The sequence below is a fragment of the Phytophthora sojae genome, assembly GCF_000149755.1.
Source record: "Phytophthora sojae unplaced genomic scaffold PHYSOscaffold_16, whole genome shotgun sequence".
NCBI lineage: Eukaryota > Oomycota > Peronosporomycetes > Peronosporales > Peronosporaceae > Phytophthora > Phytophthora sojae.
Genome location: NW_009258130.1, coordinates 395,075 through 410,208, shown reverse-complemented (window position 1 = coordinate 410,208; position 15,134 = coordinate 395,075). Strand labels below are relative to the sequence as shown.

At 52.7% G+C, this 15,134-nt stretch overlaps 6 protein-coding genes across 6 annotated transcripts; 4 read left to right on the top strand and 2 right to left on the bottom strand.

Moving 5' to 3' along the window:
* Positions 1-594: 594 nt before the first annotated feature.
* On the bottom strand, positions 595-2,575 carry PHYSODRAFT_307773 (hypothetical protein; the record flags this gene model as incomplete). The annotated part of the gene is made up of 4 exons (XM_009540750.1): positions 595-1,512; positions 1,619-1,731; positions 1,829-2,095; positions 2,257-2,575. The coding sequence occupies 4 exons, from the start codon at positions 2,573-2,575 to the stop codon at positions 595-597; spliced, it is 1,617 nt and encodes a 538-aa protein (XP_009539045.1).
* A 306-nt stretch (positions 2,576-2,881) lies between these two features.
* Positions 2,882-3,949, top strand: PHYSODRAFT_342329 (hypothetical protein; the record flags this gene model as incomplete). Its single annotated transcript, XM_009540749.1, has 2 exons — positions 2,882-3,262; positions 3,614-3,949. The coding sequence occupies 2 exons, from the start codon at positions 2,882-2,884 to the stop codon at positions 3,947-3,949; spliced, it is 717 nt and encodes a 238-aa protein (XP_009539044.1).
* A 2,870-nt stretch (positions 3,950-6,819) lies between these two features.
* PHYSODRAFT_533920 (hypothetical protein) lies at positions 6,820-7,769 on the top strand (the record flags this gene model as incomplete). The annotated part of the gene is given in 2 exon segments (XM_009540748.1): positions 6,820-7,278; positions 7,296-7,769. 2 exon segments carry the CDS (start codon positions 6,820-6,822, stop codon positions 7,767-7,769), a joined length of 933 nt encoding a protein of 310 aa, XP_009539043.1.
* Positions 7,770-9,343: 1,574 nt separating this feature from the next.
* PHYSODRAFT_307772 (hypothetical protein) lies at positions 9,344-10,657 on the top strand (the record flags this gene model as incomplete). The annotated part of the gene is made up of 2 exons (XM_009540747.1): positions 9,344-10,109; positions 10,350-10,657. 2 exons carry the CDS (start codon positions 9,344-9,346, stop codon positions 10,655-10,657), a joined length of 1,074 nt encoding a protein of 357 aa, XP_009539042.1.
* A 1,195-nt stretch (positions 10,658-11,852) lies between these two features.
* PHYSODRAFT_432348 (hypothetical protein) lies at positions 11,853-12,902 on the bottom strand (the record flags this gene model as incomplete). The annotated part of the gene is made up of 2 exons (XM_009540746.1): positions 11,853-12,428; positions 12,480-12,902. Coding segments are annotated over 2 exons (999 nt in total), but the record flags the coding sequence as incomplete, so codon positions are not given.
* A 1,249-nt stretch (positions 12,903-14,151) lies between these two features.
* Positions 14,152-15,033, top strand: PHYSODRAFT_534049 (hypothetical protein; the record flags this gene model as incomplete). Its single annotated transcript, XM_009540745.1, has 1 exon — positions 14,152-15,033. A coding segment is annotated over one exon (882 nt), but the record flags the coding sequence as incomplete, so codon positions are not given.
* Positions 15,034-15,134: the final 101 nt, after the last annotated feature.

Below are 15,134 nucleotides of genomic sequence, written 5' to 3'. Positions count from 1 at the left end.
ACAACTGCGACAAGTTCGAGATGCTGCTCTTCCAGTACGCGCACTACCCTCACTTGATCACCCCCGGGGTTATTGCAGCCACACCAAAATTCATTCGGAAATATGGTTCTTCGGCGGAGTGCATTTACGTGATACAATGGCTGGAGGAACTTGCAGGTCGAGTTACCAGTCAAGAAGGTGCAGGGGCGCTCGCGGCCTAGTAAACTATGTGTGAAGTATTGAGCAACGACACGTGGGGTTTGTCGTGTTGGCTGCTCTACTTGTCCCCGATTGAAGTAGGCGTGCTTTGCGTTGTAGCTTACTTGAGTTTTGTATTGCAATCTGTAGCCCATATCTAACGGACTCTGTGCTTGGGCGCAGAGATCCCGCAATCCCAAATTTCGCTGAGTGGGCGAGAGCTGCGTTCGTGGTCATCTCTCTGCGCTCTACGCAACACTATGTCCATGCTGTAGCAGATTGGCTCCGATGAGCTGCTAGGACCAAATTAATGAAATCAATGAACTCACAAAATCTCCATCCGTAAAAAAAATACTTGGGCAAAGATCGGTCCGAAGTTTCTTTGACGGGTAGCAATACAAGAAGCAAGATCTGCTTTTAGCCGTCCATCACTACAGACGAGAACCTATCCGAGTCTCTGAGTATCGTAACCGATCGTCTCGCTGCTGTCGCAGCGAAGCCAAATATTAATTCCAAAGCGTGCGGGTCCAGGTGCCCAACTGCCACGCTATTACCCGAGGAACTCAACGCGCCGGAAAATACGCTAAGCATTGCAGCCTTTGACCGGATTGGAAGCTTTTCCTTCACCACGGGTAGGTACTTGCCGTTGTGGGCCTTGAGCTTATCCTCTCGTTCTTCACTAAAGTCCCATCCATTGGGTACATCCAGCCGCAGATCCACGAGTTTTCGAGCTAAATTGTGCGCCAGGTCACTCAAACAAGGCCCCAAATCATCGACGACCCCCTCGATCTCGAGTTTCTGGAGTGGCCAAGCACACAGAGCCTCATTGTCGATATCGGACATTGTGACGCTCACATCCGAGAGGAACAATGACTTCAGGCGAGGACACGCAGTTGCAATCGCACTTAAATCCACGGTGACGAGGTCCTGTCCGGTGTTTCCGCACCATAAATCTCTTAGACGGCCTCCCACCAGATCCAACAGTCCCATTAAAACCTCCATACTTTCGATGTGATCCACAAACAGCTTGAAAAAGTTCCACGGACGAGAGTTCTCTCCCCCAATGACAAATTCCTCTTGGCTATCCGGAATAAATTCAATGCCCTCTTCGACTACGACCCGGCAAATCCCGTAGCCAGGAATTACAGCGGTCAGATGATCGCTTGGAGCGGCTGAAGTGCCTTGCGCTCGACAGCGACACCTACGCTCGAGAACAAAGGTAGTGTCATCCCCATCATTCAAGCCCTGCGGTTGAAAAGTACTTCCTTCAGGGAGCTCAACTAAGCCGTATTTTGGCGGCTCTGGAACATCGACGACTGATTCGGGGAAGCCGCACTTTAGCACTCTTTCAACAGCAACCACGTCAGCGGCGGTCAAACTCGTGAAGGCAACATCGGCGTGTGATACACGAGAAGAAGTTGCTTTGCTCCACACGGCGTACGCGAGCCATTGCCACTGTAGTTAAAGGATCGTTAGCATCCACGTCCTCCCCCTCGTCCTCATCGCTATCATTATCCGTTTCTTCAATATAATCTGTGACAGCTACTTGATCTCCTGGGGACATGGAGACAGCGGAGTAGAATCCCGCGATGGTTAGAGCAGAAGTCCAAGGGTAAGTCTGCCGGATATCATTGAGTTTTCCGCAGCGTACGATCTCCTGACAAGCACCTCCGGGGAGTCGACACAACGACTGTCCACAGATCATCGTGGTGAACAGCACGCCCCAGCTTCTGGTGATTCGTGAGCGTGTCATCGAGGCGCAAGTCAAGCGACGCCAGTTCGTCTCGAGCGAGCACCGTAGTAAGCTCCGGGATGCCGCTCGCCGCGAAATCCGACTTCAGAGTCCAGACTCGGACTTCGAGCGGATGCTCCTCCTGGCGTTTAGGTTCTCCTCCTTTCCATTTTTTCCAGCACGACGCTGCCGTCACTAAGAGCGCAGAAGTGGACAACAGAGGGAACGTCGAACCCCAACCGTCTCCCAAGCGCCCGAGCGAACTGCTCCGCTGTCATTTCGTCCCCACGGATTCCGCTGCCACCCCCAAACTGGAACAGCATCATGGGGCACCCTTTGCTCCACACGAGCATACGAGTGCCACGACGCTCCAGTCTCCTCGCCCATTCCCATTAAAACGTCCATCGCGCGTCTAAACTCCACCGAATACCTCCACGGATCCTCTGGGGACCCCAAAAGTTGCCCCCATGACACAGACATCTGGGAAGTAATAGGGTCTTCAGATGGTAATTTGCCGATAAGCCGGAACTTCCATGTCGGACACACTTTGGACGCTTCATCGTGCCTATCGGAGATCGTGAAGAGCGACACCATGTCCACGAACAAGGGATTGTCCACTAGAGAGAGCAAGTTGAACAGCTCGACCGCCTCGCGAACCCGTAGCATGTGAGCTCGGTGGGTTCTGACTCGCGCTGTCGGTCGAAAAAACCTGGATAATGGACCCGTCGACCACGGTGGGCTCTGCCCTTTGTGTCCCATTCAGACAGACAGCACTTGAAATCACGGTACTGGGGGTTCTTGGATTGGATATTTTCAAGTTCAAGGTGGAAATAGCTTTTGAGGAGAGAAAGCAGAGATGAAACCAACGCTCAAGTGCTAGGAGCAGTCGTAGAGGTCGTAGCGTTAGTTTCAGAATCTCCGTCTGCCGCTTAAGCCCTCCTGCTTTAGCTTTCAGCCTTCAGCACTCTGGTCATGGTGAGACTTACAAGCCGCCCCTTCCTTCACTTGACACCTGAAGTGGTGGAGTTCGAAGCAGAGCATCCGATTTATGCTAAGGTCTTACAGCTAGACTCGGAGGAGGTGACGTTTCGCAGCTTGGAAGGAGGCGAAGGGAAACTGGATCGTGCCGTCGCCGAAGACCACGTGGTTCGGGCCAGTGAAGTTTCCCAGGCCGGTCAGATCTCGTTGCTCCGACGACCCGTGTCCGTCAGTTTAGCTGGAGAGGCTCAGTATGGACAAGTGACCTCGGTCGACCAGAGCAGTGTCACGATCCGATCCGGTGGTCATGAATTTGTGGCAGCGGCAGCTGCAGTGTCAGTGGTGCCACCAGTGATTCTTCTGTTGCTTGAAGACGTCGAGTTCAGAAGCGACGAGTAGAGTCCTACTGACCTAGAGGCGATGGAGCAGTCAATTCTGAGTCGGCTGATCGGTACCGGCGGTAGTTCTGCTTCAAATTAAGTGTCCGAGATACTGGAAGGTCTGATGAGTGAGGAAAATCACCCTAGTGATGACAAGGTGTGTCAGTGGATCGACCCAAGAACAGGAGAGGAAGCTCATTTTCGACTCCAGCACGCTATAAATTTCGCTTTTTACGTCGACGGAGGGGTGTCACCAGTACCACGCAGCGTAGGCAACTCATTTTGCAAACCACCAACGCCCCAACCGCTTCGGAGCACGTCCGCTTTGTCGCGCGGCTCGGTTCAGGACGTGGAAGAGCTCTTTGACCTGTTTCCAGACGACGATGACTCGCCCCAAGACGAATCGGAACGCGGTGCTGAAGTTGGTCGGGCAAACACTACCACACAACACGTGACAAAACGACAGCAAGAGGTCACGGTTGCCAACGGCGACGATGGCCACGTCCCCTCCAAGCGACAACGAGTTCAAACCGCTATTGATCAAGACGCGTTGATTATCGCAAAAATAAGCGACGAACCGGACCTTCTCGAGCGTTTCTTGATGATTAGGAAGGAGGCCAACGTCAAAGCGCAGCCGGCGGAGGGTGGTGGTACCATGCGTACTCACGTGCAGAAGCCATAATACGACAAGGGGAAAGAAGTCGTCTAAGTACGCATTTGCACCGTCCGAGGAGCAGGAATTAGTTCACGAGCGCATAACAACGGAGAAGCACAAAGGTAAGTCTGCCAATGTGTTTTGCAGAGGTTTAGTTCGGTCCGAGCACGTGGAGTTCAAAGCCGTACCTGGAATTTGTACGCGGGCCTATGATATTCGTTTCGGTTCTGGTGGTCTTTCGATTCGACACTTTGCAAGACTATCGAGGGATGAGCGGGTGGCTTGGTTGGAGGCCGGTGGTTCAAACTTTGACAATTTGTCCGCAACTGCAGATTCTTGGCGGCATCGCCGGCATCGCGCATCGAAGATGTTGTGGACTCTGCCAGGGTTTTCCTCACCTATGCTCGCGAGTTTTGCTGTGCTGAACTGGTCGAATTGATTGAGACCATCGTGAAGTTCACCGAACACACGCTATCGCAGGTATCGTGGACGCCAAAAGAGATTTCTAGCTTAGTTTTCTGGGTAAATGACGTTCTCGAGGATTTTCGTACAGCGGCTGAGGAAGGTGGTGAGCTTCGAGCCGTACAGCAACGTTGTACGACCGATGACCGGTTGCTCAAGGATGTGATGTTTATAAAGGTGCATCGGCAAGTGCAGGATGTACGACACGAGATGATGTCGGGACCATCACGCCTTGAGGGCCACGTTGAACAAGGATCCCAGCTCCGCAACGGCCGCAACCACGACGGTAAGAAGCGATTTGGGCGAATCCCTAAGGAAGTACTTCGCAAATTACCAGTGCAGAACGACCCCGCATCAGGAAAGTCGCGACGACTGTGCATGCGTTTTCTCTCAGCGGCGGGTTGTGCGGTGGACAGTGATGGCGGTTGTCCCAGCGAGCATGGGCATTTCGTTCCCAAGCAGCTACCCGCGATCGTGAAAAAAGAGATTGACAGGCGCTTTGGTGGGCTGAAGGACGAGCACAAAGAGTTATGACTCGTTCAGACTGGTCTGGCAATGTATCCATCACGAACGCAAAACGACCGACCGTCGGCGGTGCCATGCAAAGCCGATAGGGTGGCGCGAGGTCAAGTAGCAAACTGCGTTAACACAATCAATTCAAGTGATGGATCTCAGACGGTGTTGGACCAGTCTAGATTACGCGTGCAATCAAGGCCCCCACGCGACTCAAATTAGGGTACCCACAACAACGAGCAAGATTGGCGAGGTAATTTGTGCGCAGTCGGCAGGATCTGCGGTAAATCCGACAGCGCCAATGGCTGCTGGTTGCACAGACAGTCGTCAATCGAGGCCTTGTTATGACACAGAGGCAGACGCAAGGAGCGAGACCGGCAAGGTATCCTGCACCCGGGTAGCTGACTTGCGTTCAAAATCACTTGGGTCGCAGCAGTTGCCGGTGGAGGGTGCAAGCGTTTGTCGGTTGAGGTGTTGCAGTCACGCCCACATTAGTCTGTCATTGGATTCGGCGCGAGAGATTCAATCATGTTTGGAAGCGGATTTACTTCGGGCCGAAGCTCGAATTTCCGTCCTGCACCGCAAACGGGGGTTCGTTAGTGCAAAGCGACCCGCATCTCCTGTCTACGCAATTGACGAAGTAGCCTGCAAGTCTCTATCCACCGTAAATCGCACGCACAATATGTCCCTGGAAGAGGCTACGCGATTTGTGCTGGGTGAAGATAGCGTAGACAGCAGACCGAACAAAGCCATCGATCCTGTCCGGCTGCGGACCGTTCTTAACGGCTATCATCATCTCGATCTACTCGTTGAAATTGCTGAGAAGGGCATCGACGTGGGGTGGAGACGCGGCCACCACCGAAGAACCATGGTTCCTGCCGACGTTACCTACGTGCTGTCACAAGAAGCATTCGGGATGGCCAAGACTCCGGTCAATATTTGATAGTTGATGCTGATATCATTGAGCGGTGGCCAGAACTAATCTGCAGTCCGCTCGGTGCTGTTGAGAAGAAGGATGTGGACCCGATGGAGGAAGTGCGCACAATTCACGACTTATCCTACCCAAAAGACGACTGTGTAAACGCTGCATTTGTTGTCGAGTCGGTGCCCAAAGTGAGATACGAGTCAGTGGTAGTTATCGCACGGCGCATCGGCAGTTTAGCAAAAGCAGGGCATGCAGGCCGGATACGCGTCCTCAAGGGAGATGTCAAGAGTGCCTTTCGCCACTTAAGAACACGCGCAAACCAGGTCTTCAGAATGGCGGCATATGTGAAGGAACTCGGCATTCTCGTCGTCGATATGGCGGCACCATTTGGCTGGTCAGGTTCGCCCCCCTGCTACGCACTCTTTGGCCGTGCCATCACGTGGCTAATGGGCAGAAGTTCACCTGCAGCGGTGTCCGACTCGAGCGACACGAACCCATTTTTTCCTTACGAGTGGGTAGATGACCATGTCTTGGTCGAACCGGATGTCCAGAACAGGTTAGAACTCGCTGAAGCTACTTTACGACACGCTATGTTGGCTGTCTTAGGACCCCGTTCGATCAATGAGGCAAAATTTTCGGAATGGAGTGTGGAAATTGTTGTTCTGGGTCTACTATGGAACACCGAGCGCCGCACCGTATCGATACCAGAAGAGAAGATCGCTAAAGCTCGTGCTCGCACCAGTGCGGTGGAGCAACGCGGCACAGCGTCAAAATCCGAACTGTACAAGCTACTGGGTTCTCTTCGCCACGTGGCTGCCAACAGCCAAGCCTTTTTACCAACGATTGCAGACACTGTGTACATCAGCACCACGGTTCGGCAGAATTAAACTTACAGCAGGGGCCAAAACAGATCCCGTCTGGTTTCGGCACATTTTAATGCATGGTTGTTTTGCTGAATTACCGCTTGCGATGTTTGGCGAGCTGCCGGCAGCTGTATATGGACGCGTCCAACCTCGGGCTAGCCGTGCTTGATCCCGCCTGCGAGTCATATATACAGATCCAGTTTGATGACGAAGAGAAATTGCTCATCGACAAAGTTGGTAGCGGCCATGACGAGTTTTCAATCAATGTCAGGGAACACTTGTGCATTGCCATCGCGTTGTGGTCGTGGGGTTCAAAGTGGAGCGCACAAGCGAACGGACACACAATTCATGTCAAGTGTTGGAGTGACAATGCCGCAGCTGTGACTTGGTGCAATCGGATGCACTCCAACAACGCGTTCAGCCAAGAAATAAATCGGGCGATTGGTCTGGCTGAAGTGTATTTGAACCTTCGAGTATCGGCGGATCATATTCCAGGATCGGCCAATTGGATGGCTGATGCAGCTTCGCGAGCTTGGACCGAACCTTACATTGCTCGATCGACTATTTTTTCTTCGTGTTGGGTGCAGACACAAGTTCCACAAGAATGCAGGAAAATTTACATCGACTTCTCGAATCTCTTCAGTCCGAGTCACTGGCCACGACGTCCAAGATCAAGTATGCAAGCACATGGACACAGTGGTGTAGATGGTGTGAGCGTCTTCAATTCGCAAAATGGCTGCCAGAAGACCGCCGGCAACATTCGTACCAGCTCGCCCTTTTCACCACGTACTGCTGGAAATATGGCTGGGGAAAATCGGGATCGGGGAATTCTGCCTCGACCGTGCTCTCAAAAGTCAGCCATATTGCGTGGCATCATAGGCGAACCCTTGGTTACAACGTCGGCCTTTTGCCGGGCCACCAACTCGCTATCACCGGAATGCGGCGGAAAGACCCATCAAGCAAGCCAAAATCTCCCGTTACAAGCGCAATCCTCAAGTGCCTGCATGAGCTCCTCGATTTCGCAGTTGCCCAGCACCGGGTCATTTGGGGGGGGCTTCGGTGCTGGGCTTCTTCTTTCTTTTGAGAAGATCCGAATATTTGGCTCAAGGTTCAAGGATGCACGACTACGCAATTCGGAGAGCGGACGTCAAATTTGTGGATGATAGAGGCCACGAGACCCGAAACCTTCATGATGTGACTTCGGTGATTCTACAATTTCGAGGGAGCAAATCCGACCAATTTGGCAAGGGTACTTCTCGAGAATTGGCGAGATCTGGGCATCGGTGGCGTTGCCCTGTACTAGCAGCATGGTACCTAGTTCGTCACCACGAGGCGCTTCGTATTGATGCGGGCGAGTTACTGTGCAAGGTGGATGCATCTCACAATTTGCAAGTATCCGACGTGGTAAGAGCGATAAAGGCTGCTGCTGGTCGAGCTGGCCATAATCCGCAAGACTACGCCTCGCACTCCCTTCGAAGTGGCGGCGCTACGGCGCTGTTTAATGCTGGTTTTGATAGTCTGGCAGTGAAGCTGTTTGGGAGATGGAAGTCCGACGCAGTCGAACGATACACGCGCATAAGTGGGCAGTTGACATCGCGGATGGCGTCGCAAATGCTGCAGAAGCCCGCATTGCATCAAGTTTAGGGGCATCCCCCACGCCCGGATACCCCGGCAGCGGTGGTGCTACAATGCAACTTCGTCATCATTGTGCCGCGTTTGGCACGCCCCCAGAATCGTGAGCGACTTCGACTGAAAGCCGAGATTCCTGCCCAGTACGTCGAGCCACGGCAGCAGGAACGTACGCTCCATCGCGTGACCTTTTGGCGAGATATCTTTCTGATCCCAATGACCTCGGAAGGTCCCTCCCAATTTGGGGTTTAGATCGACAGAATCTAGACTGGTGGGTCGGTGAACAATGAGAAGAACTGACCAGATATGTAGGCGGTTGGAAGAGGCTCTTGATACGTTTTAGAGATTGATGGATACGGGCCAGTTTGATTCTTCTTCCAACCATTAGCAATTGGACCTTCCACCCATTTACACATTTTCCGAATCCGAGCAATGCTCGCATGTGTGAATCTCGCGCTGCGCCAATGTCCCGAGCTGGAGAGCTTCGAGTGCAGCTCCAGAACGATCTCTAACTTTTTTGGCCCCTCACCAAGCCTCTCACTTTGCGAGGCTTGTCGTTCTCGCACAGTTGCGACTTTGGACTGGATTTGGGCTGCGAGCTGCATTCGCGTGGAGGACCGATCTCCGTGAAGGACGCTCACGAATTATCTGCGCTCCGATCAGCATTATCATCGTTGGCAGTTCGCTAAATCGCTACTTGTAGCGGTTGAACGAGGTGACGTAGTGATAGTGGAGTGGCTGTTTGCTCACTTCTTCGGTTGTGAAGTGTCCGGGGAGAAGCTGCTAGCGGCTGCTGCAAGCCGTGGTCATCTTCGCGTGTTTCGGTTTCTATGGGAGCGCCGGTCAGAGACGCTAGTGGGCAATAGCCAGGAGCCAACTATGTTTGATAAAGCTCTGAAGGGACCTCGTGCCGATGAACGCCCGTGAACTGTACGAGTTCAGTATACTTATACCGCGAGGAGTTGGGGACACACTGTGATCAAGCGAGCTATTGAGAATGGGCAGTTTATCCAGTGTCTAAACGATGGCATGCAGTTTGAAGACAACGACCAAAAGGTTGCTATCTCTCACGCATTGACGCTCGGCGATTACGCGCTTGGTGCGCTGCTACTGCCAAGTGGGAAATGCTTTGCGAACTATGCCCCCTGGTGCCCACCGCCTGAAATGATTGAAGAGATGCTTCGGTTTGAACATTTTCGGTGGGATGAAGATCGTATTTCAGACGTTGTCGCTTCCTTAGCAGCGACAGGAAGACTGGACGTGATGCAGCAGCTTTTCCAGCTTTTCTCGCCCCTCAAAGAAGATCATGCGTGTTGGAAGAAGGCTTGGCGCAACTCGCTGCTAACAGCATGCGATCACGGCAAGTTGCTTGTGCTACAATGGCTGATGAAGCATCCATTGGGGTATGAAGAAGAGTGTACTTGTATAATATTGCGTGCTCAATTAGTGGACAGTGCTGCTACGAGAGGGCATGTGGTTGTGATGGAGTATTTGCTGGAGGAAAGGGCTTTCAACGAGAGAGGCGTGAGCTTTGATACGATCGATCGCGTCTGTAAGGACCAATTTGAGAGCGTGAAAGGGCTACTGGATCATGAGTTACTGGAAGGAGAATCGCAATTATCCTACGCCATTGCAAGCGCCGCACGATACGGTCGGTTGGACATCTTGCAGCTGTTCGAGACGTTGGATTCCCCCGCGAAAGATGGAGTTGTGGGACTCAAACGAAAGCGAACAGGCCAACAATATTTGATTTGGGGTAGCGACAAAAAAGCGCATTACTCGGCCGCGGAAGGAGGTTAGATAGCAGTGCTCGAATGGCTGCACGAAAACTACCCTGCAAAATGTGGAGTCCATGCTATAGAAGCTGCTGCATCCGGTGGACACCTCAATACGGTGAAATGGCTGCATTCATAGAGGACGAACGTATGCACGACGAGAGCTATGAAGGTAGCTGCTAACAACGGACACTTTGAGGTGGTGAAGTGGCTGTACGTGAATCACCCGGAGTCTCGCACACCTGACGCTATCGCGAAAGCTTTATTGTCCGGCCACGTGCGCTTCGCGCTCTGGCTGAGCAAGAAGTTCCCTGCCATTGCTCTAAGCTACAAGGATGTGTCAAGAAGTGAGGTGTTCCGTGTCGACGCTGGGTATGCCGATAATCTGTTTGAGGTGCTGCTCTTCCTACGCGTTGTATATCCGGGTGTGTTCACGCCAGGATTTCTTCAAGAACTTCGGAAGAAATTTTCGGGTTCGTGCCATGTCGATACTCACAACTCTAGCTTCGCTCTGGCTTGGCTCGACGAATACTTTTCCAGCTCGCTACGTGCCATTCGAAGATCATGAAGGCGGAAGTCAACGAATAACGGCTTGTCCACTACGCAGTGCAAGCTGAAAGGTTAGATTGCCTCACGCAGCCTCTAATTCAACGCCTATTTCATTGACGAATTCGATCCTTTTCGACGACTGACTGCCACTATGCTTGTGGGAATGCTACAAGACGACAAAATAAGGACATCGGTGCGCTTCAGCTTTTTTAGAACGAGAAGAAGAGTAAAACAAGTTTAACCCAAAATCCGGTATATAAAAAAATGTTAGGATTTTACTTGAGTAGTTGTTAGTTAGATGCTCTCAACAACATCGAACTGCACCCGCACACTCATGTCTGCTGTTCTGCTTCACTTCGCGAATAATTCCCATCAAGCCATCCAACGACCTGCCGGTCACCTGTCGTTTCGAAGTAATTATTCGAAAACTCCCGCTTTGGTCTCGCCACCACCTTTGGCGTCAATACTCGACTGAAGTGGAAATGCACAAAGAGCAGGATGTCGAACTCGTTCCCAGCGTCAGACTTGGATACATCGACATTAGCGGGCATATCCAGGGGAAACCGCTGCATTAACCAGCACGCAACACCCAAGTGTCCATTTCCAATTGCGCCTTCGAGTGCTTTGGTCGTGCACCGTTCCGGTCGATTGGCCCACAGCCATTCGACGATGTCCAAATGCTCGTTCTTCGCAGCTTGGTCCATCGCATCTGTCGTACAACCTTCCGAACGTTTCCGGTGCAACCACTGCACTACCTCTAGGTGTCCTTTGGCTGCAGCGCCGTCCATCGCTTTGTTAGTGCATCCTTCTGTTCGGTGGCAATGTAGCCATTGCACGACAGATAGATGTCCATTTGCTGCTGCGTTATCCATTGCGTTGGTTGTGCACGTTTCGGCTCGATGTATGTGCAGCCACTCGATAGCCGCTAATTGTCCAGTTGCGGCAGCCACATCCAAGGCACAACAAGAGCGAGGCCACCATCTGACCGAATTATCGAGAGCGCTGCGGAGCATGGACAGCTCGACACTTCCCGCCTACTGCACAAGCTGGACGTGCTCCCAGCTCTTGCTCGTCACTCTAGCTCTTGAAGAGCATCTCATCAAAGTGGAGATAGTGCTGTGTGAGTTCGGGAATCGTTCGATAGTCCACTCGAGAACTTCCGCATTCCCCGCAGTAGCTACTGAATACTTCACATTTGTATCACACACCCGGATGGCCTCGTGCTGGTAGATGAACTCCATCACCTCAACGTTTCCGGTATATCCAGCCTTACGGAGGAGGTCGCAGACTCTGTACATGTATGGCCGGTTTCCACAGATTATGCACCCCGTCGGGAGATTAAGTAGTACCCGAAGAATAGCAAGGTGACTACAGCGACATGCTTCTTCCATCGCTCTCCACCACTGTTCTCTCCAATTGTACAAGTCCGTTTGAGGTGCAGGATACAAGTCAACAACCCGCTGCAGGAGATCCAAGCGGCCTTTAGCGGCCAACGAAGGTAAGAGTAGACTTGCAGTCCTCTGCTCGTTGGACGAGTAGTAGCCACGGCCCAGCATGCATTCCACCACCTCCGGTCGCGAGCAAAATCTAGCGTAGTAAAAGATATTTTTCCCTGCTGGGAGCAAGGATTCTGCGCGCTCGATATCTCCAGCATCCAGTATGTGCCCAATGAGTTCGAGTAAGCTTTTAGACCCCTTGTAGAAAGGAACGTGCTCATACAGCCAGAGGGCGATGTCGAGGTGCCGAAATGAACATTGGATGGCGTACGAGGACCATTCCACTACGTTCCCCTCTCGTCCGTGAGCTGGCACCGAAGTTTTGTTTTGGTCCATCTTGTCGACCGTCTCCAGATACCCGGCGTCGTGAGCCTGCAGGAACTTCAAAATGTCCAGACAGCCTTGTGACGCAGCCAATTTAATGGCGCGCGCAGGCACAACGCACCACGAGAAATGTGTCCACAGCCACTCCACGATCCTCAAATTGTTGCAGCTGATTGCTGCATTCATCGCCTCGGCGAACTGCCATCGGTAGTAGCACGGGTCCGATCGGAGGTAGTTAATGAGGGTCCAGCTGGGACTTCTTTCCTCGACGGAGGTACAGCTCGCATCCCAAATGGAATCCAGTAACTCGATCGAGTTGAAGCTGATGGCGCGAGTGAGCGACAAGTTCGGGGTCGGAAGCAGGAAACTCGTGATGAGCGATCCGACGTGTTGGGCATCGGCGTTGGTCGCCGTACGAAGCACCAGCGTGACGATTTTCAAAGTGAGCTCCATGACGGCCGATAGAGTTTGAATAAGCGTCTTGAACCCGGCAAAAAGGAAAATGGCGTAGGAAGTTTAGGGGGGCTTTGGGTACATACACTTCAACGGTCGGTGTTGTTCTTCCAGCGATTAGACGTCGACTAGACGTCTAGCAACACCTTGGTGAGGGATCGTTATCGACGTCCCACTTGATACCTACCAAATTAAGCCATATAATTGGCCAAACATGTTATTTGAGCGCCAATCAGAATTATCAAAGAGCATGCCATGTCTTAGCTCGTCGATGCCACAGTCACGAAGCAATCTGCACCACATCAAGTGATCGGGATGAACAAGATCTCAAATGCCGGAACGCCGTCTATTTCCCGCGAACTTTAGATCAACGACCAGTGGTCTGTTGTCGGCCTCATCCTCCAATCCGACGCCCACGTCGGATTGGAGGATGAGCGAAGTCCACACTCACGGGCCCGTGAGCATGGAAGCTCATTCCGATGTTGATATGCGAGGTCACGTCTGGCCGGTGCTTGCACTCTTGCGGACTTCAGCAGTAGCATCTAGACCGGCGCGAGCCGATGGGTAAACAGGCGTCTCTGGGGTCATCGATGGGCTTGGCTTCTGACCCCATTAGGGTGAATGGAGCTGTTCTCTTCCTCCCGTTCGGCGTCACGAGACTGGTCACTGCCGCAGTCGTACGAGCCTACTCGGCGAAGGGGTCAGTTGAGTTGACCATCAACTTGGCCACGTTGGCGGCATGTCTGTCACCACAAAGTTGTGGGCTTCCTGCAAGCTATGGGAATGCAACGTGGAGGCGATGTGAGTTCGCTGACACAGGACAAGCGGCACAGCACGCGACCAAGAGAGCTTTGCTATCTGATACTACCTGGTATCTGCGTGTAGGCCTAAGGGTAGAGAATCTAATCCCTTGGAAGGTGGCAATCTAGCGTTCCTGAGTCTATACGGTAGTCAAGCTAATTTTACATGCTACAACCTGCCACATGCAATGAACAAGTGGCATCTCACTATTTCAAAATAGTGACCAAGCGGGTGGGTTGGCGACTTTCGACGTCTGGGTGTTAATCTTCGATAACACCGGACGTCGACAGCTCTACCAGTGATTCCACCCTGTGCCGACGCTCACACACTAGAAGAGCAACATCTCGAGGATTTCCCTTAAGCGTGTTTTGCTCAAACCCACTGGGACGTACGAATGAGATCGTCGTGAAACCAGACGACAGCTCGAAGTATTATTCACGACGGAATCGAGGGCAATCTGGAGATAGATCTAGAAGACAAACCTCAACATCCTCCCCAGGTCCCTTCGGGGACCCCGGTGGATCTTGGTGTGAACCGAGATTCATTAACAAAACAAACTAAGGCGGGATCGGACCGATACGCGTTCGCTGACTCACCGATCAGGCTCGATCCGGACTACCTGGACGCGATCGTGGACAAGGCCCAGATCGTGCGGAAGAAGCTGAGAGCGCCAGGCCTAGACGACGAAGATCCCAGACCGTCGGCGCTCGACTGGTCCGAGGCTGACCTGGATCGACAGTATCACTTGAAGGAATTGCGAGACTTCTTACGTCAAGATCCTGTCATGGTGACCGTGCGGCCAGAGCAGATCGACGACCCGAAGGGCCCGATCTCGCCCCCCCGAGCGACGGACAACAAGCTGACGGCGGTGAAGAACCTGCTCAGGCTGTTGGAGGAAGCCGGCTTCGTGGCTGGCGCTTTTGAAGCAAACGACCTTTTCGATCAAGATCTCGATGCGATCCAGACGGCAATCGAGACATTGGTCGACAAGTTGAGATCTTTGGTCGACGTGATCGCGGACAGTCCGGACCCGAAGGTGCCAGATCTAGTGTCGCCAGCTCCCGCGTCGTCGCCGCGGATGGAGTCCACTGGGTACCGATCGTCGTCTCCTTTTGTTGGCGATCTATCAGGACAAGAGGCAATCCTGGGTATGGGCTTTATGTCCCAGCGGGGATCCACCTCGATCTTGCGGACGGCTCTATCTGTCTCCCCGACGAAGTCAAGATCCAGCTTAGCGGGCGGCGCCAGCTGTACAACGACAATGTCAGACACGTGTGTGTGTGGAGCAGGGAATGCGGATCGCGATCGGGGATTCGATTGAGCTTCTGCTACGAATGAATGTGACGGATCGAGAAAAGCTATGGATCACCCGTGGAGATCGCTGGGTGCCGACCGTGGTCAGAGGACCCGGCAGGACCAGAT